The sequence below is a fragment of the Astatotilapia calliptera genome, chromosome 7 (genome assembly GCF_964374335.1).
Source record: "Astatotilapia calliptera chromosome 7, fAstCal68.1, whole genome shotgun sequence".
Lineage (NCBI taxonomy): Eukaryota > Metazoa > Chordata > Actinopteri > Cichliformes > Cichlidae > Astatotilapia > Astatotilapia calliptera.
The window spans coordinates 14432612-14458806 of record NC_137428.1 but is presented as its reverse complement, the minus strand read 5'-3'; the positions used below and the strand labels follow the sequence as shown (position 1 = coordinate 14458806).

Here is a 26195-nt window from a genome sequence, read left to right as displayed (position 1 = left end):
TTTAATGATTTAAAGCTCTGCACGGTCAGACACACATAGTAGACACAAATTAGATCATTTGGATCAACAATGCAAAGGCATGTTTATGATGCTGGAAAGCCATGGGTACTTCCCCATCTAAGGAATAGTTTTCTGGTCTGGACTTGGAAATCCTTCCTCAGAAGAACCCACATGCTTATTCAGTCATGCTTTTACAAAATATTACAAACCCTTCCAGGCCACGCTTGACAACTGGGAAGAAACACTATTTATTGTTATATGAAACCCATGGCTTTTGGACTAAAAGGTTTGGTTTAGTCATTCTTAAGGCCATAGTCAACATTTCACTGTGGTTTCTGATTCTGAATGTTTATAGGACAGGCGACTGGGAAGAGCAGCTGCATCTCTACCCCATCACTGGTAAACCAGAAGCTATGCAGAGCAGCTCATTCACATAATTTGCGCTATATTCATTACTTTGGCTATATTATTTAAAATATACATACTGAATTTATTAGAGGGCTGAATCTCCAGGGTAATGATTCTGGCAAACCATTCTCAAATTATGATACTGGGTTTCTGCACAGCGTTCTTCAGCATTTGTGGAAATATTGGTTGGGGAAGATTTACAGAATAACACACAAGATATAAAGTTTTAAACATTTGAAAATGGTTAGAAATATTTAAAGAGAATGTAAACACCCACAGCATGTTATGGTATTTAACACCAAAATGCTTGGAGTGCTAAAAAGGCAACTGACCATCATAGCTCAGTAGAATGTCAGACATTAATCTTTTCTCCAGAATTTAATAACACAGTCTCTTATATTACTTTACATGCTTTGTGCCAATGTATGCTTAATAGCATTTTACAAAATATAATAAATTAAAAGATGCATTTGGAACCATTACAGATGCAAAACTTTAACTATTTTCCACCATGCTGTGAGCATTAAAAGAGATGAGCTATGGTCTAATTTAATATAATAAAATGTACTTAAGCTAAAGAAAAACACAAGTAAATAAGCATTTAATAGGTTAAACGGAGCACCCCGGAGCTCTTTGACACTAGTTTTACATTTGACAGAGGCCAAGCAGAGAACATAAAAAGCACAGGGGAGTTGCAATGGTACCAGCACAGACAAAAAGTCTGTCATCAAAGATTACAGGGTGGACTTGCCTCCGGCACAGGTAGCTGAGCATTCAGACCAGGGCAGGTGGTGCCAGGAGAAGCCCACCTCATTATCACCACTCCCTGTGCGCTGGATGGGGACGTTGAACTTGTAGTGTATTCCAAGGTTCTGCTCTTGAAGGAGGACCTGAAGGGGCATCAGCCAAAAAAATAAATAAAATAATTTGTGGAACCAGCTATAAGTGTTACTCACTGGTATCATGTGCTAGCAAACATCAATTCATATAGACAACAACAGATGATGAGCAGTGTAAGCATTAAACTCAAGTCACGTTTCTATTCATCTGCATATTCTTTTTTAAATAACCAAGTATCAACAGATCAGGCATCGTATTAGTTTAAGTCAGCCACAGGGTGAAGCTCAGACAGGAATCCCAGAACAATAGCTCGCCACCTTCTGCACATCCTCCTGGCCAATCTGATCTGAAATGTCCTATTTAAGTTGGTTCAGCAAACATATAGTTGTTGTTGTTGCCTCTACAAGCCACACCTCCACCTCAGTTCCTCCATTTCATGTCATTTATGTCATCTCTGCCTTAATCAGGCGCATGACCATTATCACTGATGACTTCCCTGTTTTTATGTGGACTTGCTGATATTCTCTGGAAGGGTGTAGGAGATTACTGTCTAGCTCAGAAAAGAGCCTTAAAATGGACTTGAGAGAACGAACTCTTTTTTTTTTTTTTTTTTTTGATGTTCTATGAGGCTCATGGTGAAAAAACAGGTCATTGTAATGTTTGGTGTTCAAAAAGTGTTTTTGTCGAAGCATGTATTGTAACAGACTTTCAAAATAAAATGATGGTCATATAGATGATGTAAGAACTAGATTTGGAACAAATGAAATGTTATATTACCATGACAACCAGATTTTCAGTGGTAGCACCCAACGCTTCTAAAGACTCTGGTTCATCAGAGGGTCTCTTGTAGTGGAAGGCTGTCCCTGCAATCTCAAACTTCCTGGGCCAGTCAATGGTCCACGCTCCATTGATGTAATAATCATCCCCTTCAGATTTCAAAGCTAGGAATTCAGATGACAAGAAAAGTTTTCAGAATGCTGAAATCAAAAACAGACAGGAACAGTAGCTGGAGACAATCATTTGTTTTGATGTCACTGCCATTGTTTGTCTTCTTCATCATCCTCAACCGCACCCCAAAAAGTCACTGACAACTCGCTATTTGGACACACTCAGCAGAACCAGACTCATGCTGCCAAGAAAGACATTCACGTGCACCGACACGTATGTGCATCTAATTTAGGAAGAGAAGAAAAGCACAGTTCAGGTGAAAGCTTGGACGGATCTCATGAATACCACTCTGTCTGGTTGTCAAAACAAAAGCTGGTCTCCAAGCACAACAGATCTGAAAATATCCACTTTCTCTGCATTGAAATAGGGCCAAATTGAGGAGAAACAATCCAACCGCTCACTCTTCTGACTCCTTGGCTCACGCTCTGCAGATCTCCCCCTCTGTAGCATTCACGCAGATTCGAAGAACAATAGTTTACTGCTCTTAATCATATCACAATCTTCTGCTCCAGAAATGCGCTTTCAACACATCTGGCACTGATTGTGGGCATTGTGACATTTGAACAGTGCAGTTTACGCAAGTCTTTATATTTATATTGTTTGACTAAAACTTAATAAAGATTTTTTTTAAATGCTAACTTTGCTGACCTAAATAGCAAGGACTCAGACAATGCTACAAAAGAAAAATATTATCATTATCATTGAGGTCACAGATCAACTGCATAACAAAGTAAATAATAGATCAAGTCTAACACAACAGCCAAAACTGCACTCTTTAAACTTTGATATATAGACATCATATCCCCCATAACCCCAGGGGACCAGGCAGCTGTCACCATGGCCCTGTAAATCTGGTCTCTGGTTCAAAGTATAACTTAAGCCCTCCATTAACACCATCCCCTATAAATTCAGCACACAGTCAGATGTCTTTCTCGCTTTAATCAAAAAGTGGCTTAATTGAACAGTTTTTTTTCTGATTGTTCTGTAAGGGGTGTGTGGTCTCAGACTGTTTTTGTCTTAACATTAGGCGACAGGACATTAAATGATGGGATCATCCTTTTGTTTTTGACAAAGACACAAGGAAATTACTAGAAATGTGGTTGACACAGAACTGAACAGATAATAGGAAACAGGATGACATTGCAAAATGCCAAGTCATCACACTGCAGTGATTTATAAGGCTTAAAGTGATTGATTAAAAGTAAAACAAGATCAAGTTTCTACGTCCATACTAGGGAGGCTGTGAAACTATACTGGTGACTCTATATGGTCAGATTAGATGACTCTGAAGAAAGCCATGAGTCAATAAAATTCTCCTACATACAACAAGTTTTCTTTAGAGCTTTAACCTCTTCAGATTTCTGCACTTCTGCACACACCTTAGAAACAAGTGGAGCTGTGCCAGAAACCTGTAGTCTGTTTACAAATACAGACAGGTCACGGAGCTACCCACAGGTTTTCTAAAATTTAATGATCTTGCATTAATTTGAAGAAATTAAATTAGATCATTTGAAAAACCTTACTGATGCTCTGAAGGTATGCCATGAAATGGTGTTGGCTCCATGAAGAGGTGATTTTCTCCATGAAAATGAACAATGATTTGAAACAGATTAAAAATCTTCTATCAGGCTAGAGGAGTCTTTAAGGACTCATTAGAAGAGCTGCTAGGTATTTTTAAATTACCTCATAGGCTTGTTAAAACATGCCCATTAATCAGCTTTTAGAGAAGCCAGGCGTTTTTTACTGTGACCCAAATGTTTGCACTGGTCAGCAACTTTTCAGAAGTTGTCTGTTAGAGAGATAAAATCTAATTTTTCTTACAATTTCTTAGTATATCCTGTCAGGCCAAGGCAAGATGTGTTAAGGTGGGATATCAGTTTCATCAGCTATCCAGAATATTATGACGTATAGGTTTTCTCGTTTCAGCATTTGAGTACATATCAATTGATGTGTCCAAAACCAAACATCTTTGATTATTTAACAATGTAGGCTACCAATAGAAGAATGGCAAAGGGTACACCTAGAAAAATGTTTGCCCCCTTCCTGATTTATTAGTTTGTTGCATATCTGTCACCGTTGAATGATTCAGATCATCAAACAAATTTTAATATAACACAAAGATAACCCAAACACATACAAAATGCAGTTATCAAATTGTGATTTTATTTATTAAAGGGGAAAAAGCTGCCCAAACCCACTGTATGAAAGACTAATTGCCCCCTAAACTCAATAACTGAATAACTGGTATGCCACACACAAGAAATGAAATCAACCATTTGCCATTAGTAGCACTGAGTTTTTCACATTGCTGTGATATAGCCTTCATTTTTTTCTGTTTTTAGCCCTTCAGAGGTAGACTTGCTGGTGTGTTTCAGATCATGGTCCTGTTGCATAACCCAAGTGTGTTTTAGCTTCAGGGCATAAACTGATAGCCAACATTCTCTTCCAGGATTTTCTGTGGAGAGTAGAATTCATTGTTCCATCAGTTCTATCAGAAAGTTTTCCAGGTTTCGAAGCAGCAAAGTGACCCCAGATCATCGCAATACCACCACTAACCTAGTAGCATATTATGAAAAAAAGAGCCAACCAACGAGCTAACATCATTTCGGTCTCCAGAGTTAGAACTGTTGCACTGAATATATTTCAGAAACATTATGGCTGTATACCAGCAGTAAGTGTGGTGATTTTGAATCAGTGCTAACATTAAAATGCTGATGCTAACATACATGCTGTGATAGTGCTAGCAGTTAGTGATTTAGCAGGTAACTATAGGTTACCAGCATAGCTGGACTGGCCATCGTGCATACTGGGCATTTGCCCGGGCCAATGGTGATTTTTTGTTTTTATGGGCCGATGGGTTTTTTGGGTTTGTTTACATAACGGTATAAACAATGAAAGGTGGTGAATTGGCCAGATGCTGGCAGATGTGTAAAAATAACTCAATTGCTTGGTGGTGGCTATGGCAGAGCTTCCACAGATTCAGTAACATGAGCAAGTGGTGGAGGCCAGCAGGTGGATGAGGGAAAGGGAGGCAGGAGGAGGAGAGTCCCGAGGCAGCCACCGGCCGAGTATAAGAGGGACTGAACTCCAGGTGAGAAGTTATGAATTGCAGTCTATCTGGATCAGATATAAACCAAGTTTAGATATAGTTTATTTTTGTTGTGCTGACTTTTTACAGTCAGTTACAATAACTCGCACTGCGTACTAGCTAGAATGACGGAGTGACAGAGTTTCTGGGCGGGTGTTTTATTTTATTCATAAAGTTAGTTATTAGAGAACGGAATCGTCTCGTATTCAGAGAAAATATTACGCGTTTCGTATTGAGGTGAAAAGGAACGCGATTTGTCCGATACTTCAGCTAGAATAAAAAAAAAAAAGACAATGCTGGAGCTATTCTGGGTCTTTACGCTACACAGCTGCCTCTGTCAGTGCGCCCCAGGGTGGCTGTGGCTACAATGTAGCTTGCCATCACCAGTGTGTGAATGTGTGTGTGAATGGGTGGATGACTGGATATGTAAAGCGCTTTGGGGTCCTTAGGGACTAGTAAAGCGCTATATAAATACAGGCCATTTACCATTTACCATTTCTTCTCTCATTCTCTCCACCTCCCTCTCCTGTTGCTTCTTCAATCATGAAACTGATCAGTGATCAGCTGATCGGCTTTTCTGACGGAAGTCCCGTCTCTCTTGCTTTTTTGTCGCCCACTTTGTGCCAGAAAGAGGAAACTAGCGGAGGTCGCGCTAAACAACAGCAGCACTTAAGCTTGATAAGCTGTTGTTAGAATTTATTTAATATTACTTTCTAGTATCAGCTGATGTTTGCTGGAGCCACAGCTGTAAACCTGCTGGTCATGATATCGGTTTGGATATGTGGTGAGAGGGAAACATGAAGATGAAACCAGGAGATGTCCTTATTGAATCATCAGAGCTGAACAGGTGATGGAGAAACAGCTTTATCTTTAGGTGACATGAATGAGTTGAAGGGAAGTTATGAACTGTTTCTGAGAGACAAATGACACCAGGATCCTTTTCTAAGTAGCTGACAGCTGGTAACTGTGCAGGGGCGGGTCTAGTAAAGTCTTGCCAGGGGGGGCAGGTAGGGCATTAACAGGGAAAGGGGGGCACAAAAAATACTTTTCTTTCTTATTCTCATTTAAAATGTCTCGCTTTTAATAAATAATTATCTGAATCTTACAACCAAAGTTTTCATTTGATGTAAACTGTATAGAAATCCATTATTGTACATAGTAATTTTTTTTCAGGGTCCCATCATAATTTCTTCAGAAGTAGCTAAGTACTGTATATGATGCCAGTATTTTCCCACATTTTCTAGATACTTTACCAGTACTGTGTGTAAAATGACATCAAAAAGTCAATTAAGTTTTATTCTTTCTCACCTGTCTTTCTGTCTCCTTTCACTTTTTAAAGGTTGCCATGTTAGAAAAAATATTTGCCATGTTAGAAAAAATATTTGCCCTGCCATTGATGTGGTAAATAAATAGTTTATGAAAATATCACTAAATCTGTCATTTATTATTTTTTAATATTCAGTAATGATCATGTCTCACCTCTAGTCTTCTCTGTCTTAATTTCAGGTTTCCACCATGCGTTGTAGATAGTTTAGGAGGTTAACTCGACAAAGCAGTCTTTGGGTTTCGGCTAAGTACTGATTAGAATACCAGAATAGGGAGGATGGTGTAGGTTTAAGTTTATTAGATTAATACATATACAGTGGCTTGCAAAAGTATTCGGCCCCCTTGAACTTTCCCACATTTTCTCACATTACAGCCACAAACATGAATCAGTTTTGTTAGAATTCCACGTGAAAGACCAACACAAAGTGGTGTACACGTGAGAAGTGGAACGAAAATCAGACATGATTCCAAACATTTTTTACAAATAAATAACTGCAAAGTGGGGTGTGCGTAATTATTCGGCCCCCTTTGGTCTGAGTGCAGTCATTTGTCCATAGACATTGCCTGATGAGTGCTAATGACTAAATAGAGTGCACCTGTGTGTAATCTAATGTCAGTACAAATACAGCTGCTCTGTGACGGCCTCAGAGGTTGTCTAAGAGAATATTGGGAGCAACAACACCATGAAGTCCAAAGAACACACCAGACAGGTCAGGGATAAAGTTATTGAGAAATTTAAAGCAGGCTTAGGCTACAAAAAGATTTCCCAAGCCTTGAACATCCCACGGAGCACTGTTCAAGCGATCATTCAGAAATGGAAGGAGTATGGCACAACTGTAAACCAACCAAGACAAGGCCGTCCACCTAAACTCACAGGCCGAACAAGGAGAGCGCTGATCAGAAATGCAGCCAAGAGGCCCATGGTGACTCTGGACGAGCTGCAGAGATCTACAGCTCAGGTGGGGGAATCTGTCCATAGGACAACTATTAGTCGTGCACTGCACAAAGTTGGCCTTTATGGAAGAGTGGCAAGAAGAAAGCCATTGTTAACAGAAAACCACAAGAAGTTCCATTTGCAGTTTGCCACAAGCCATGTGGGGGGACACAGCAAACATGTGGAAGAAGGTGCTCTGGTCAGATGAGACCAAAATGGAACTTTTTGGCCAAAATGCAAAACGCTATGTGTGGCGGAAAACTAACACTGCACATCACTCTGAACACACCATCCTCACTGTCAAATATGGTGGTGGCAGCATCGTGCTCTGGGGGTGCTTCTCTTCAGCAGGGACAGGGAAGCTGGTCAGAGTTGATGGGAAAATAGATGGAGCCAAATACAGAGCAATCTTGGAAGAAAACCTCTTGGAGTGCAAAAGACTTGAGACTGGGGCGGAGGTTCACCTTCCAGCAGGACAACGACCCTAAACATAAATCCAGGGCAACAATGGAATGATTTAAAACAAAACATATCCATGTGTTAGAATGGCCCAGTCAAAGTCCAGATCTAAATCCAATCGAGAATCTGTGGCAAGATCTGAAAACTGCTGTTCACAAACGCTGTCCATCTAATCTGGCTGAGCTGGAGCTGTTTTGCAAAGAAGAATGGGCAAAGATTTCAGTCTCTACATGTGCAAAGCTGGTAGAGACAAACCCTAAAAGACTGGCAGCTGTAATTGCAGCAAAAGGTGGTTCTACAAAGTATTGACTCAGGGGGCTGAATAATTATGCACACCCCACTTTTCAGTTATTTATTTGTAAAAAATGTTTGGAATCATGTATGATTTTCGTTCCACTTCTCACGTGTACACCGCTTCGTATTGGTCTTTCACGTGGAATTCCAATAAAATTGATTCATGTTTGTGGCTGTAATGTGACAAAATGTGGGAAAGTTCAAGGGGGCCGAATACTTTTGCAAGCCACTGTATACCAACAAGACAGTGTACATCACTGTCACAACAGCGTTTGTTTTCATTGAAAGGCTTAATGGTTTTTCCTATAATACCTGGTGGGCCAGTCTCTAGTCAAAATGCCCGGGCTGATTTTTTTGTCCCAGTCCAGCCCTGGTTACCAGTCTACTTATGATCATTAGCTAGACTATTTCAGAAGATTGTTGGAATCTACATCCCGTAAACCACCTTTCTCTTAATTTCAACAAAAGCAATCCAGATCCACATGTAAATTATACCTTTGCAAATGTAGGTAATAGTGTTTCCTTTTATCTCGTTGATAAAACAGATGAACAGTCACAGTTCTAGCTAACATGGAGAAATTAGTACATAAGGCAAAATACAGCTGCTTGTCATTGCAGATACAAGGACAAACTAAAGTGGACAGCATGGGCAATTTTAAGAAATTTCACAGCAGTCAATTTAATCACTCTATATGCATTTTCCTCAAATGCCAATCTTTTGAAGGCATGAGGATTTTTAAATATATTTAAAAATATAGTTTCAGTTAAATATACTTAACTTAGAATCAGAAATGTCAGGCTTATGGTGCCTGCAAGAGAAGCCAATTGGTCATGAAATCAGTGGGCTATCCAGCATTTATTAGGACCAAAGTCTCAACACCTTACACTTCTATCACTGCAGGTAATAAAAATCTAATAAAATAATTCTATACATGTGTCTTTATCATTTCAAGGGTGTTACTTACCGATGTAGTTCTTTGACATAGTCACTTCTTTGATTTCTATGTGAACAGAACCTTTTGGGATTTGAACCACCTCCATGTAGCCTGGAAGACAAGAACTAATATCGTTAAGATAGTGTTCCTCCCACTGAAACAACCGAAGTTCTCATTCCTATCTGACATGTTTTACAACACAGAGAACACACAAAGTTACATATCATACAACGTAGGAGTACATCTATAGAATAAATTCCAAATCATCCAAAATGGACAAAGCAATCTTCCAGTAGTATGAAACACTCTCCTTTTTTTAACACTTATGCACGCACACACACACACACACACACACACACACACACACACACACACACACACACACACACACACACAGTATTTTTAGATGGTTTACTAGCCATACCATAGAAGGAGAAATATGTTTTCTCTTTTGCTCACTATAGACTACCTCAGACCACAACCAGCACCAAGTCCCTTTCTCTGCTAGTGACTCCTTCACTCCATTCCTTCACTGATTAATGAGAAAAGTATTGCATTTAGATGTGTCATCATAATTTTAGGTGGCTCAAAACATTTGCCATGTTAAAAAACAATTAAAAAAAAAAAATCACATGGTGATGAAAGATTATTTTTGTTACGTGAAGGATGTTTTGGCATTTGGACAATCTCCACTGACTTTAAATTTGTCACAGGTGGTTAGACATTTCTGCATATTCTACATGTATAAACTGCATTTTGCCCCCTTTCAGTAACTTACTGTAAAATCAATAGAGACAGAAGTGATCTGCTGGTTAAGGTAAAAGTTTGTAGCTACACAATCATCCAATGAATATTCCATATTCTTGTTTTGTTGGCTGATATGTTGAAACAATAGCTAACAATAGCTAATTTTGATTAAATATGACCAGATTTAATTAAATAAATGAAAATTAAACAACTTTAAGAGTAAAAGCTGAATTCTGTGGAACTTAGTTTTGTGGAACTTCGCTGTTTGTCCAAAATTGCTCCTTGACAAATAGTAATTGAGCCACCAAAACTGGCACACACGTACATTTATGATGACATAATGATCCCAGTTTTTTCTTGTGTATAACACCTTGTAAAAGAATGCTATCATTTTAATTTCACAACATCTAAAATACCACTTACCCATTTTTGATATCAACAAATTGTGATGTTTACAGTATCAATATTATAACACACCATTTGACTCATTAAGGTTTGAAGTTTATTGCTCTTAGAGACCTAGAGGTTCAACAAAAATAACTGTGTAAATGTATCTGAGGCTAATTAATTTTAAGCCATGTGACTTAGTCCAGCCTAAAAACGCATCTTTTCAGTCATTGCATGCATTTTTGTCAAGAACATGTTATTGAAATAATTAATGCATATAAATATGCAACCATAATGAAAGTTAAATTATAAATTAATCATTTACTTTATGGGTGTATATTCGATTGAACTTAATCTTGCATACCACTTTTTCATCACACCTATTACACTTAATGGGGGTTGATAACATCTGGGTAATGAGTCTAGCAGACAATGCACAGTTGGCATGGTCCTTTAATCGTACCAAGATACGACTGCATTTTGCTGTATAGAAACATACAGTGACTCCCATATTGTGTGTTTGCATGCAGTAACAGTCACATCAATCACCAATTTTTTTAAAATTTATTTTATTTTATTTTTTTTTACTTTTCTCAGTGTGATTAATTTTAACAGCTTAAACAGACTAAAGAACACTTTCTGGAATCAGATATGTTTTACCTCCTCTGGGTAGAGACTTGTTAAAGAGTCCTTCTGTGGCCTCGCAGGTGCTGCCATCCCCTCCACACACACGGCATCGGTCTTCTTTGGCATCTGAGCCCAGTATGTTGTCACAGCCAACATGCTTTTGAAGTTGAACAAAGTTAGAGATTGAGAATCAGCATCGTTTTAAATGAAAACTAGAAAAATGGTTAAATGTTTGCTTTATTTTGTACTATTTTACATTTAAAAAAGTTTTTTCAAAGATCAACTGGTTACATTCCAGAAAACAGGCTTTATGTCTTAAAAAAATAGTTCAACCTTTTGTGAAATATAGCTATGTGCTAAACTATAGCATGAAGGGAAATAATAGTTTATTGTGTCAGGTAATAATTAAATCATAGTTAGGTGCACTACACTAGTCCGGAGTCTGTTTATCCAGCTCTGTTCAAAGGTAACAAAATACACTAAACACTGTCCTTAAAGTTAATTTGATAAAGCTATACTGTATATTTAAGCTCCAAAAAGTGGTGTAAAAATATTGTTTTGCAAGCATTATGTAAAGGTTAAACCAACCAGATTTAATGTGTTATTTACCAAACTACAAAGCACTACTGTGTGACTGTAGTAGGAATATTTTCATTAGTTATTACACATCCAGCGTTGTTTCTTTTTGTTTCCAGGCTTCATGCTTGGCTCAGCTAATTAGCCACCAGCTGTACAGTATCATTGTACAGTAACATCATAAGGGTAGCATCAAACGTCAGCATTTAACACTTAAGAAAAAGGCAAACAAAGAAATGTCCCCAAATGTCAAACGATTGCTTAAAAGCCAATAAAACCTTCCCTTTAAAAGAAATAGTAAGACATGACTGACATGTTCACTGTGGGGGAGTTTTTTGGAAAGAATTTGTTTGTTCCTGAAGGAAGTCCTCAGAATACAATGCCGTACTTTATTTATACAGTATTCACATAGGCCCATGCAAAGAGTAGTCCTTATTTTTAGGGAGCTTCAGTGGACACACAGTGCCTGTATACTGAGTATAAATCTTCATTCTTTACATTGAAAATCTGCCAAAATCCGTCAAAATACTTTTGACAAATCCAATTCTAAAAAAATGTAAATAGATATTTAATGCAATGACTTACAAATCTTATAAACCTATATTTTTTTTCACAGTAGAACATAAAAAAAAAACAACTCATCAAATATTTAAACTGAGACATTCTACTAGTTCATGAAAAATATTAGTTCATTTTAAATTTGATGGCAATAATACATCTCAAAGTTGGGAAGGGAGCAATGAAGGGAGGGAAAAAAAGTGGAACTAAAAGGAAACAGCTGGAGAAGCACTTCGTGACTAATGAGGTTAATTGGTAACTGGTCAGTAACATGAATACTTATAAAAAGAGCATCTTAGTCTTACTCAAAAGTAAAGATAGGCAGAGATTCCCCAATCTACAAAAAGTTATGTTGACAAATTGTGGAACAATTTAAGAATAATGCTCTTCAACATAAAATTGCTAAGACTAGCTAAATCATCAAAAGTCGCAGAGAATCTGCAGAAATCTCTGTGTGCAAGGGACAAGTCAGTACTGGACTGCTGCGATCTTTGGCCTTCAGGCAGCACTACATTAAAAACCTGATTCTGATATAGAAATTAAATCCAGAAATCATTGTCTGTTAACATAATTTGCAGTGCCGTCTACAAACGCAGGTTAAAGCTCTATCATCCATATGTGAACATGAGCTAGAAGGGCTATTGTCTTCTCTGGGCCAAAGATAATTTAAAATGGACTGTTTATATTCATTTTACTCAGTGTCCCAATCCTAGTCAAGTTAGCATTAATAGCTGTAACTTTTTTTCTATCAGAGAGAAGCTTATTAAGCTACCAGATTCAGAGTCTGAAACTAGCCAGTCTAACAGATATAAAATGTGTTGGCTCCAAATAACTTTTTATATGGAGTCCTTATGGACCCCATTAATTTTTTTTTATCTGTGCTCAATTTGCAGTGATTGCTTCATTGCTTGATTGGAAATGCCTTGGAGCTTCACAGAAGGACTGCTGGTGTTCAGTAGGTTTTGACTTAAGGTTTTCATTATGTCATTTTTTTTTTTTACTATTATTTAAAGGCCTTTAAGGGCTACAGTGCCAGTAGTACTGTCTGTTGATGGTTAGTTCTAAAGCATTTCAGTATTATGCAAAGAACTGCAGGCTTACTGCTAATACTTTACATGAGAACATCAATTTTACATTTTACACGTACATTTACTTCCATAAAAATGTGAATGCAGCACTTAAACTTAGAGAACTGAGAGCACTGACAGCTTTATGAAAATTACTTTCATTTTTGGTACACACAAGGATAAAGCCATAAAGTGCAAACTGTCCACATCAGAAAGAATCCACTCGTGCTGGCAGAACATTTGCAAAGACAAAAAGACAAAGCTATTAGCGAAGAACTCTGAAGGGTGTTAGCTTAGTGATTTTGTGTTAGTGTGGTAGCCTAAAGTTTACATTAGTAACTGTAATTATGTGTCAGTGCATCAGTTCACTCATATTGCGGATTAAAAAAAGAATGTCTACAGTAGATGAGCATTATCTGAAAGTCATGCCCTTAAGAAACAGGAAAAAAAATCTAACAAAGACATCACATCTTTGTTGATTTATTTCTAACAGCACCTGAGAGATACATCTGGCCGTTCAGCTGACCCATCTACTGTTTGCCAAAGCGTCACTGGAAATAGTGGCTCTCAATAAGCTATTGTTGAGGAAGTGAAACATTGTGAAAATGCTAAGGTATGCTAAATTACACAAGAACTGGTCTGAAAATCTGTGAAAGTGGGCCCTATGGAGTATTGAATCCAAATTTACATTTCTTCGGTTCAAATCGATATTTACAGAGGAAGCCAGGAGAGACGTACAAATGTCTACAGCAAGGTTCAGGCTGTGTTGAAGAATAAAGGTGGTATTCCCCAAATACTCCTTGAACTGTACAAACTCTGTTTGTGCCTTACATACTGTATTTCCATTTATTTGCACATTTCAGTAAATCGCTGCAACTATCATGCAGTGGTGAATATTGTATATGTGTAGAAATGCTCTTAACTTGCACACATGCACAAGCAAGATTACTACTTGTTTGTGTGATGTTAGGGAATTAGAATCACTCTAAATTCGGCAGGCTTGCAGACATAGCACTTTCCGAGCACTCAAAGCCCTTTTTTTTTCCCTCAAAGCACCTTTTACTAACACGTGTCATTCATCTATTCACACACAGCTTTAATCAATGCCTATCAATGCCTGAGGCAGAGCTGCCCATCATCTGCCATCTATAGTATGTCACGCCTTGATTACTCTATATAAGAAAATACATTGATCTTGAGATAAGCTGTTCTAAGAGCGAAGCCTACTCCAAAAAAAAAAAAAAAAAAAAAAAAAGGGAGGAGAGTTTATGACTGAAACTAAAGAAACTAAAATAATTAAGCTTCCGAGGAGGAAGCCAGAGAAGGCGTAGCTTTCCAAAGTGTTTCCTCAGGAGAGTCGACAGTTACAAAAAAAAAAAAAAAAGGAGCTCAGGCTACAATAACTAAGACAGTCAATGTTGTGTCCCATGAGACACAGACAACAAAAGAGGGAAAAATTTTGACATTCAAGTTGATTTGGAAAAAAGGAAGGAGGAAAAGAGGAAAGCGGGTGGAGGAACACCTGATCTGCCAGCTTGAGATGAGAAACCCACTGCAATTATTGAAATAACATCCACAGATGAGTTATTGGACATTTATGTTGATTAAAAAGAGGGTAAAATATCAGCTGACCAGGGTTTGAGAGCAGCAGTGACACAAAACCTGATGACTACAGACGGATTTCGTTGTCATTGATCCTTACAGTTGTCCTGTGGGTTTCCTAGGTTCTTTTTTTACTCTGTCACAATCTCCAATGTTATTCGTAATCGTTCCTCCTCCCTTTCTCTCTCTCTCCCACCACATGTGCACAGCATAGCAGTTTTGAGTGTTTCTGAGATCTTTCCAGGCAGACAGTGTTCCAGAGATTTATCACAGTGTGACAGTAAACCCACAGAGAGCCAGCCCCTGAAATAAAACGACAAGCCGGATTCAGAAAACCCACAATACTCCTTCAGTGAGGAATATTCCACCTCTTCTGAGTTTTCTTGCTATTAAAGCACACATCATGTTGTGTTTTTAATATTAGACTCGCAGTAAGGTTGTGGGCAAAGACGCTGTGCTTTTATGCCAAACAGGGATCCAGTTGTATCGGTCAGGTGGAAATCAAAGCAAATACTTTAAAGTGAGCAACCAAAAAGTTATTTCAGCTGCATCTCAGAAAATACACACTCACTACACAAAATGATTTACAGTCAGGAAAACAAAGACAGCATCAACTGCCAACCCAAATAACATTTTATTGAAAGATAAAATGTTATTTTCCTTGTTATTAAATCAGCCTTTTCAAATATATATATATATATATATATATATATATATATATATATATAATCATTATTCAATAAAAAAACAAAACAATGATTTTTGTGTTTTATTTACCACAAAACAATTCTGGTGGAGGCTGCAGAGTACTGATAAGAAGCAAAAAGAGCTATTCAGCAGTCATTCGATCACAATCAGCCACAGTCAAAGACCGGATTGTTCTTCACTGGAGAATGGTGCGGTTTAGGCTCTTTTGTTTACGCAGTCAGTATCTCACTAGCAGAGTTGTTATAGATAAAAACTGGCTCACATGCTGAGCAAACTCTTACTAAGCTAAGAGATAAAATGTCATTTTAACAGGAACTTGATAAAATGTCAGGGTTAAACACCCACAAAGGACGGTGCTATAGCACAGTGTTTTATTTTATGTTATTATTGCAAATCAGCATCAGCATTAGCGTGAAACAAACATTTCTTTTTCTGGTAATTTACCTGATTTGCCTTCATCGAGCAGAAGTCGTCTCATATTTATGTATGACTACAAATATTAGAATTGCAATGAAAAGCTCTGAATGTAAAATCAAATTGAAAGGTAAAAGCTCATTCTTGACTACAACATGAAGTAATGGTAATGTTTAGAGTCAGTCTTTCTAGATTTAAACATCACTGGGTCTCAAACTCTTTCTACAGTTCAATAAAACTTGAGTTTTATTTTTATAGCTCTTGCCATAATTCCATTAAACGTACATCCAAAAAGTCTTGAAACACAAGCCAGAAGCTTTCCGCAACAATTAAAGAAATGTACAGTTTAGCCAGATTAGCTATGAGGCACAGTGAAAACATTCTGAGTTTGTGCCCCCTTCGAGGTCAACTACTTGTGCAGCCAAAAAAACCCTCAAGTCCTCCTTCTACATTTACACTCACTTGAAATCCTCCCTGACAACTTATTAGTTCATATCTGCTGCTTTACCATGGACCTCAAAGCTTGCCAAACTGCAACCTTTAAAGGGGACATATTAAAAACATTTCTATCTCCTTGTTTTGATTCTTTGATGCTACTAGAGTAACTCCTCATGATTCACAGTACATAATCCTTATTTATCTAATAGGCGTAGGCGCAGTCTCATCATTTCATCCTTAATGGCAAATGGACTGGTTTTCTATAGCACTTTTCTACTCTACTTGAGCACTCACTTTACATAACACACACTTTACATAACATGTCTCATTAACATGAATGCATCAGGAGCTACTCAGAGTTGTACCCTCAGGTGCAAATGCTACAGCTAAGCTACCGGTATTACATCCAGTCATGAATGCACAGATTGCTGAGTATTTTCAGCGTGGCTTCAAAAATGATGAAATCCTTGTGTTATTAGCCGAATCACATGGCGTTACTATCAGCAAACATACTAGCAAAAGCGCCCATTTGATGCGATCCGGTTTTGAGTGCGCACTACTCTGCGCCATATGCTTCCGGGTAACAAGAAAGTGACCTCATTCACGTAGATTACTGATTGGCAGAGTAGGGCTGTTCGATATAACGATATATATCGGATGACGATATAAAAACGTCTATCGTTTCATTTTACGCTATCGTTTGTTTCGTGGTGACGCAAAATAAACTGTTTACGGCAACATTTTTTCATCGTTTTGATGGTCACTGTAGTGGCTATATTCATTTCTAAGTTCTCTCTTTGTCTTACATTTAATATAACCACACTACAGACGGACAAGCGCCTGTTTTTATGCGTTGTCATTAGCAACAATGACAGTAAAACCATCGTGTGTCCGCTTGTTTATTTTCTACATAAACCTTTCACAATAAAGCTCAAGATCCTGTTGAGACTTTACAGAATACTCTGCATACTCTTTCACATGATTCAGAGTATTTACAGATGAGAAGCAAAAAAGAGCCGTCAAGTGCTAAAAAATAAACCTTAGACTCAAACGTTAGAACAGGCTTTTCCCCGCAGCACGCCGTGTAATAAATACTCACAACTCATGTCTAAAAATGTATAGTTTCATGCATCGGTTAAAACACTCGACTCCAGGTACACGACGCTCAGCTGGAAACACTTCACGCAAGTCGAGCTGCCAGAGATTCACAGAATTTACAGAAAATGCAAAAATTTTGTGATTTATATCGTTATCGGACGATAGATATCTCATATCGGGATATGAGATTTTGGTCATATTGCACAGCCCTATGGCAGAGCTAACTCGAAATTTCAAGTAACTCAAAATTTCAAGTTATGTTTCTCCAAATTTCGAGTTAACAATCAGAAAGTGAGGACAGTGAGCTATTATGGAGCGACTGTGAAGTAGAGGAGTGGATCGCTGAATAAGGTTTGAGGGACACTTAGGAGCTCAGGGGTCAGTTGGTAAAGTAATTGTGTGTGTGTGTGTGTGTGTGTGTGTGTGTGTGTGTGTGTGTGTGTGTGTGTGTGTGTGTGTGTGTGTGTGTGTGTATTACTTATTGTGTAGGGACACAAATTTGTTTACACACTCACATTGAGAGGTCTCGCCAACTTTATGGGGACAAATTGCAAGGCAAATCATTAAATTTTAGGGTGAAGGCTTGAGTCAGGGTTAGGGTAAGGTTAGGTTTAGGATAAGGTCAGGGTTACGGTTAGGTTCAGGCAGGGACTTGTGATGGGTAGTCTCCAGGAAATGGATAAGTCTCCAGGAAATGAATGTTAGTTAATGTAATGTCCCCAAAAGTGATGGAAACACAACGCGCGCGCGTGTGTGTGTGTACGGGGTTAGGGTCAACTGTTGGATGTATTTTGGTGTTTTATTGTTCTGTGAAATGTTTATATTGTTTATTTGTTGTTTATTTATTTTTTCATCCTTGTTGTACTAATAAAACTTATTATAGAATAACTTTGTGTTTGACTACCCTTGTCGCACAGTGTTGCCTTGAAGCAACAAACCAATATCTGTTTGGGGGGGGCAGGGTTTCAAATTTTATGATTGATATATTATTAGGGACCCCAAAGTCAAAGGAGCTTGCAAAGAAAAGCGTCTGGACTTCTTTAAGTTACTTGAAGACGTTTCATCTCTCATCCGAGAAGCTTCTTCAGTGGGAGTAACCCCCCACAGAGGGACAAAAGGACCCCCTGATGATCCTCTAATCGTCTGAGCCAAGGTGTGAAACTGGGTGTGGGTCCTTTTGTCCCTCTGTGGGGGGATACTCCCACTAGGTTTATATCTGGGACTCTCCACCATTTGACCTTAGAACTGAAGAAGCTTCTCGGATGAGAGGTGAAACGTCTTCAAGTAACTTAAAGAAGTCCAGACGCTTTTCTTTGCAAGCTCCTTTGACTACGATGACCTGGATGACTGAGAACCTTCACAGACATAGGGACCCCAAAGCTCCCCCAAAATAGGGAGAAATATTTTTTTCCCCAAAAATTAAAAAGTCATGCAGTAGAGGGCTAAATAATTCTTTTTTTAATTCCCCTCCCTTTAAGGCACATATTTGAAATTTAATGCCGGCCAAATATGGGCTTTTGCATATTTTAATCAGGCTTGTGTATCACTTTACTTTCTCAATAAATTTCAGCCCGCCCAGTTGTACTGTGGTCTGCACAGAAACATGCATTCTGAGTAAATGCAAAACTAAACAGACACGGACTTCTACAGTAACTGCATGCTGACAAGCTAGCTAATTACAGAAGAAATAGTAAAGTGAATGCTGTAAGGCTGATCAATTCTACCAAGCTGGGAAACTGATTAGCCTAAGGCTTTACTGCATGTAAATGCAAACCTGTTAACCATTTGTTACGAGAAAATTCCTACTTTAAAAAAACAGAGGCTTCAGAATGTCACTGAATTACAAAACGGTGTGCAACTACAGCATGCTTGCGGCTAACAACTTGGTTTTGCTAATTAATCTTTAAGTCAGTGGTCTACAGAATATCAACAAATAAAAAAAAAACAACTATTTTCATAATCACATAAGACAAAAAAGTAATAACTTCTAATTAACTAGATAATAAACCTAGTGCTTAACGTTTTTCCTCAAAAATTACTTACTCAAAAAACTATTAAGAGAACAATTGTTTGATTATGTAGTTAACTGAAAAACACAATAGACACAATAAGTCCAATAATTACAAGGCATGCTGGAGCGGTGGTTAGAGCTGTCACCTCACAGCAAGAAGGCTTTTTTACCCTGCATTGTTGATTCCTCATAGCTTCCTCATAGTTACATCAATATTTCCTCAAACTAGCCACATGAAATTTCCTGGACTGAAAACAACTTTTAAGCTCTATTTTTTATGTTTAAATAAACTCATAAGCCAAAGCCACAATCTTAGTTTTTGTCATGTGCAAAGAAAAAAACAAACAAACAAACAGCTGATTGTAAGGCAGTCAAGTTGGAGGCACTGGTTGATTTTTCATGCATGACCCTCACTGATGCGGTTAGGTAAATATAAATATATTTAATATTTAATACATCCAGTGCCAGGAGCAACAACAGTTTGTTGTAACAACTGCATATCCTTCAATAATGAGAATCAAAAATACATTTGTAAAACACAAGAAGTGTTTGAAGATGTGGTTTTGGCTCCCTTACCTTACACTCTCCATTGATGCAAATGTCCAGCGAGTCAGCCTGACATTGGGTGCCATCTATGACAGCAGGAGACCGCTCAGTGTAGAAGTTATAGCCTTCTGCCAAGCAGTTCAGCGCACAGGGCTTCACACCACCTGGGTTACACAGCATGTACGAAAACCGAGCAGGTCATTACATCATTACCTAAAGTTCAGTTTCACACAGGGAACAGACAGCGTGACATGGCCCCTGACAGAACCCTAACAACACAGAGACCAGCAAATACCGATGCTATTCCAGGACTTGCAGCCAGCTCTGGGATCTTCTCTTAACTTGTTGACAGTAATAATCATGAGGGGGGGAAATTCAGCGGTGCTCAGATCTAAAAAAACCCAAAACTTGACGTCACTGTAACATTGACAACAACAGAGACAGCGCTGCTTGCCAAAAACAATTACACTGACATCCACGTGTAGGTTATCTCCTGTTTTTACATGACGCCTCAGCCCACGGAGCGCTATAAGAGAGGAGGTGATGGATTTGACAAAACAGACTTAAGCTCTCACATCTCTGAGAGAAAACAAAAGCTGTGTTTACATGCTTCAAACTTTATCACTTTTCTCTGAGATATTTGTGGTCTTAGTTAAGTGAATATTTTCCTTGATCTGCAGACTTCAAGGAGAGACACTCCTGCCAGTACCTATGACAATACAACAGTCCTTCCACTGGTATTGGCTCAATAAAAAACTGTTGATCCAGAGAGGGGAAAAAAGCCCGAGATGGGTCCAGAAAACAGACTAGCCTGCAAACTGTCATTTGAGACACAAAAGGGATGATAGGGAGGCTTTACAGCTCAGCTCTTAGAGAGTTTTGACAGAACAACAGCTTCAACTCTTAGCAAGTTCAAACTGAGAGTAAGTAATTATTAATTATTTAATAAGAATTGAGTGGGAGTGAATTTAACTCTGATCAAACTTCATCCAGACACTATTGCCTATATAGTAATTAATCGTTCATGTTATACAGTAATACTTTGAAACCATGAATGTATTATACAAACAACTGATCACAACTAGTCCTGAACTCACCCCCAGTGTAAGGCTTCCAGTTGTAGTACTTCCCACGGAAAGGGGAGTTGTCAAAATCAGCGCACTGCTTCTCTCGGAAATCACGAGATCCTGCAGGGCAGGCCTGCAAACAACAGTGAAACTGAATGTGAATACAAAGGACCAAGCTTATCGAATGTCTTATCCCAGTTCACATTAGACTGGTGCCAATGACCTTTGGAATTAAGGTCAGTAAGAGTGATCTCCAGCAGTTTGTCAATATAATAACTGTGTGATCTGCCACGTAATCGGTTCATGTCAATATTTTATCATTTAACCAGCACCATCTGCACTGCATTGAAATTCGTCTGGGGAGTGACTACACAGGTTAGTACCAACAAGCCCACAGGTCTGGTACTCTCCACCTCAACAAATTCAAATTCCTAAACCGAACCTCTGATAACAGCTAACACTTTAGCCCTCCAATCTCCTTTGACTTCTGATAAGCCAAATTGCTAAAATCAAGCTTTAAAACAGGACTTGATAAACCAATCACATCAAGAGGGGTACATTCATCTTTTACAGAGTCTATATGTAGGTTTGAGTGCTGCTGCCTTTTGAGTAAATTAATTATCTGCTCATTTTATTTTCTAAAATCCCTACTTTATTAACAATGTCACATTAAATTTTTTTACAGACTAAAGAAGATGTGTTTCTTGGCATTTCTGTCTGAGAACATTGTGTTCTGTGTTCAGATGAATTGTTTATGTGTGGATTTATGATGGATAATGAAACATTTCTTTGGCTAGCTAATTAGAAACATAAACTGAGCCAGAGGAGGTGAAACAGCCCAGTATAGAATTCAGGCTGAGGCAGACTGAGTTCTGGCTCTGATTCTGGGATGGCACTCCACTGTGTGGATAATGCGCCAATAAGAGGAGGTAAAAAGTGGAAAGAAACACTTTGCTGGTGTGAAAAGGTCCTTAGGAACCGCAAAACACTCTCCCTCGGTACAAATAAAGGCTCTCGGGTCAAAGCTGTATTTCACATGCTCAAAGTGTTCCATGCTGGAGTGGGCCATAGGGAGGATAGGCCACTTTCATTACCATTCAAGTGTTTTGCCAATTTAGCCGCTTTAAACTTGCACATCAAACATGCAGATCCAGTCAGAGGAGACAGAATAATATTATTGCAAGTGTGTGTTGAAATGAAAACACAGTACCAAATGAGATTTACATGTGCTAACGTCTGTTGGAACAAAAGAAAAGCTCACTTTAATAATGTTGGGTTTTCATCAATGTTTAACTTGTTGATTATCAACTGATTAAAATAATAATAGAACAGAAGGCACAAAAAGGGAGAAAAGTCCTATCATTTAAGCAACTCGAGTCCAGTTGCTTAAATGCTTGACACTTTCCCTTCATTATCTTGACTTTAAAAATTAAAGTTCTTAAAAAGGTATCATCTGTGCCTCTTGAGGAGCTTAATATAAAAAAAAAAGTGGTATTTGTAGTGGGCTTTATAAACAAATCAAATTAAATGTCAGTGCTCTACCAGTGCTTGACCAAAAATGAGAAATAAAGAATTCAGAGGCTAATGCACATTAAAACTTAAAGTGAAAAAGACAACAAAAGAAGTCAGATAAGAAGACAAAATATAAATAATAAAAGGTAACAGAATTAGCACAAAAATAAAATTGTGAAATATTATGCAAAATAAATGGATTCCTATAGAATGTTAAAACAAAGTTATTATTATTAATCTCAGAGGTTTCTTCCTGTTAAAAGAGTCTTTTTTCTTCCCACTGTTGCCAAGTGCTAAGCAACCTCCTACAATCACTTGCCAACTGGTAAATTGGTAACTTCTGGTTATCATCGGGGTCACTGACAAGTCTTTAGGCGTGGATGATTGGGATTAGCAATCTATTTTACAGCAGCTGCCTCCAGCAGCTATCGCAACCAGTCAAGGAAATACTAATTTAACTGTCCTTAGAGATAACACGTTAAGTTAGATGCTAGTGGGATGGCTCTATGATTGGCATGCTCTTGGTAGTCCACCAGTTTGGTGGAATATTGCAATAATTACTGTGATAAAACCTTTATACTGAAGGTATGCATGGTAATCACAGGATGAATTCTAGTGATTTGGGGGACCATCTGATATCACCAGCACCACCAGTTTTAATTTAGGTAATGAAATATCTCAACATGTATGGCATAAGCACAGATTAGGATTAAGACATATGTTTTTTAACTATGCTAAAGAGAAAAGATCCTAATGACTCTGGCAGTCATCAGACCTTTTTCCAAGGACTGCTACTACCAGTTTAACTGTTTTGAATAAATAGGCTGTCTGCCATGAAACTTGGCCCACCCATTTATATACTTTTGAGGATAATTTGTGAGTATTTGTCATTGTATCTACATTTGGCATGCTCTCTCACACACACATGCTTCTTTGGACAAGGTGTGGTTAGTGTGATGAAATAGTGGTTAGGGACATTGCTTGTTTTCCAAAGAAAACACTCAGTGCTTGCTCAGAACTGTTATTTTTAAGACTTGTGGTTAAATGTCTACTAAGGCCCTAACTATTTCAATTTTCACCTAGTGAAAAAGGCCACCTAGAAATAGTTGAACAGAGATCTTAACTTGCAGCCATGTCAAATATTTGGATAAAACATTGCTCCAGACCTCAAAAAAAAAAAAAAAAAGCTTGCTTCTTATGAAATACACCCTGAACTGTCATCATCGTTTGACTCAAGTGAAATGTCACAAACAATAAATGAACTATAAAATGACAGAGGGCGCGAATAAACCCAAAGTCACCAGGGGAATATTGAATCTCTGTCTGTTCATTTTTATCATTGTCTGTCCTACGTTCCAGGAGAAAATATGTCAGAAAGCTTAAAGGCAACGTGATGCTGTGTGCTAGTGTGCAGCCTGTAAAGCCCTTTTCTAAGATAACATGTTCTGGAGGAGAGCTGTGGAAGAGCAAAGAGGTGATCCAACATTTTTTTTAAGTTGCTCGCATGCTACTTGGCAGAAAATGAAAGAGGGAGGCAAAGAAATGAAGAAACTCACGTTAGTGTTACAGGATCTGTATCGTTTCCTCTCTCCGAGACAGTACTTGCCTCCTCCAGATGGGCTGAGAGACACAACAGAAATAAATGAGGGATGGGGAAAAGAGACTCTTTACATCAAATCACATAAAGCGCCGTAAATTATATTCACAAATTCCTCTCAGAGATTATCTTTTAGGGCAAACAGTACATAAGAGATTTTTTTTTCTGATGAAACAGGCGCAAAAAAGTCTCTGTGTGTCAGCATTTGCTGCTTTGTTGAGCATCTGTGCCAAGGATTCATTCAGGAAATCCAACCTGTTCTAAGAGCTCTTAAATGTGACATGACATTTCAAGTCTAATGACTCTTAACTCACGCTTTTCCTTCTTCTACTCTTCACTACACATCTACCACATCTCTGAAGGTTTTCTTTTCCTTTCCCTATCATCTCTCTGCTTTTTCTCACCTTCAGAAGCCTCCCTTCCCTTCACTTTATTGCAAAAAAAACCTGTGAGACAGGCCATGTACGTAATGAATGTGTTAGAGGCTGTGTCTGGCTGTGTTTTTTCTGCCTCCCTCCTCTTTGCACTGATGGCTGAGCAGCAGTGATCACCTTACACAGGTGTTCCACATTATGCCTGTGCCTTCACCTCCTCCCCTTTTTCTTCCTTCCCTCTGGTTCACCCTGGCTCTTTTTCTTGCCTTCCCATGACGTGTTTGACGTAATACCTAGTTTCCAAAACAAAGGAATGCGACAATGGAAGAAGGATAAAGATCCCAGATGTCTGCTTGCCCGCCAAAGATGCACTGGTCAATGATTTGTCTAGTGAGGACACATGGGAGGTTTTAAAGTAAACCTACGCATCACCATAATCTTCGAAGAAGAGTAAGCTATGTCTTAACTTAACGCACATGTCACATTAACCGAGACTGCGTGAAACTGCACAAGAACAAGGACTAAGAACCTTTACAGTCAGTTGTAATGGCTGCAAAGTATTATCTGAAACAGCTAATATTGGTCTTTGTGGTAATTTCAGGTTACTGACAGTTGCGTTGGTGTATTCCTTTCTTTCCCCATTTCAAATAACATTTGTCACTGTTGTTCAAATTTAGAAAATGGTAAAGAAGAAATCCAGACTTTCAGCTGAGCCTTGGAAAGCCAGTTACTATGGCTCATATTGCACACTTCTCTACTTAGACTCGCTGTTTTGAGTGCATAAGTGTGTTTCACAGTGACAGTGAAATACACTTATGCACAGTGCACTACGAGTACCCAGATGGTGAACTCATAACAAACAAGAAGTGTGTGGAACAATGTTCACGTCATGCCATCAACGATCATCATCTTCGGTATGCAGCAGAATGGAAGGACCACCAAACAATTTTCAACCTATGGTGTCCACTCTAGTCATGGACAGTATGCCAAAAGGACTCTGGGTTTTTTTTGTTTTGTTTTTTACAGTATGAACTGAAATAAGTGACTAAGACTCATAAACTCAGCAGCCAAATATTTACAAAGGTCCTGGCAGAGGGCCATTTTCCCATAAACTTCCACAGGCCCAGGAGTCTTTTTTTTGGGAGCCCTGTGGTGGCCTTAAAAAAGAAGGCTTATGGCACTTTTGTGATGGCTTCACTTTTTAGAGCCAGAAGCCAAATCTGTATTTTTATACCTACCTTTTATACCTTACTAAGTAAAATTATTTCTTCAAAAGTACTTCATTCATTGATTCAATAGAAGTCTTGACCTACCTAGAACTCTCCTACTGAGTTTGAGACCATTTTTAAAATTTTGGTCGTTATCAGAAAGCGAGATCATCCAAGCTAACGACTTACTGCCAGTAAATGGGTGTGGGGTTACACAAGTTATTGGTCACATCCAAATGGTGACAGTAAAAACATTCATAATGAGGCTAAAAATGGGAATTCCAAAGCCAAAAACATGGTTGAAACCCCAACGTCATCTCCATGGTCAAAACTGATCACAGTACAGCAAAAATGGAACAATAGATCAATCAATCAATATTTTATTTATATAGCACATTTGAAAAGGACAGTGTCCATCAATGTGCT

The 26195-nt window shown here is 38.3% G+C and overlaps 1 protein-coding gene across 4 annotated transcripts in view; it reads right to left on the bottom strand.

The window, feature by feature from the left end:
• Positions 1 to 26195, bottom strand: part of adamts6 (ADAM metallopeptidase with thrombospondin type 1 motif, 6) — a 76395-nt gene that overhangs the window by 15191 nt on the left and 35009 nt on the right. For all 4 annotated transcript variants that reach the window (XM_080304126.1, XM_026173121.2, XM_026173125.2 and 1 more), the window contains 7 exons: positions 24147 to 24210; positions 21109 to 21211; positions 20042 to 20175; positions 11027 to 11150; positions 9263 to 9343; positions 2026 to 2189; positions 1160 to 1298 (listed from right to left, as the gene is read on the bottom strand). In XM_080304126.1, coding sequence (XP_080160252.1) covers positions 1160 to 1298; positions 2026 to 2189; positions 9263 to 9343; positions 11027 to 11150; positions 20042 to 20175; positions 21109 to 21211; positions 24147 to 24210 — 809 coding nt within the window. The remainder of the gene's footprint in view (positions 1 to 1159; positions 1299 to 2025; positions 2190 to 9262; positions 9344 to 11026; positions 11151 to 20041; positions 20176 to 21108; positions 21212 to 24146; positions 24211 to 26195) is intronic.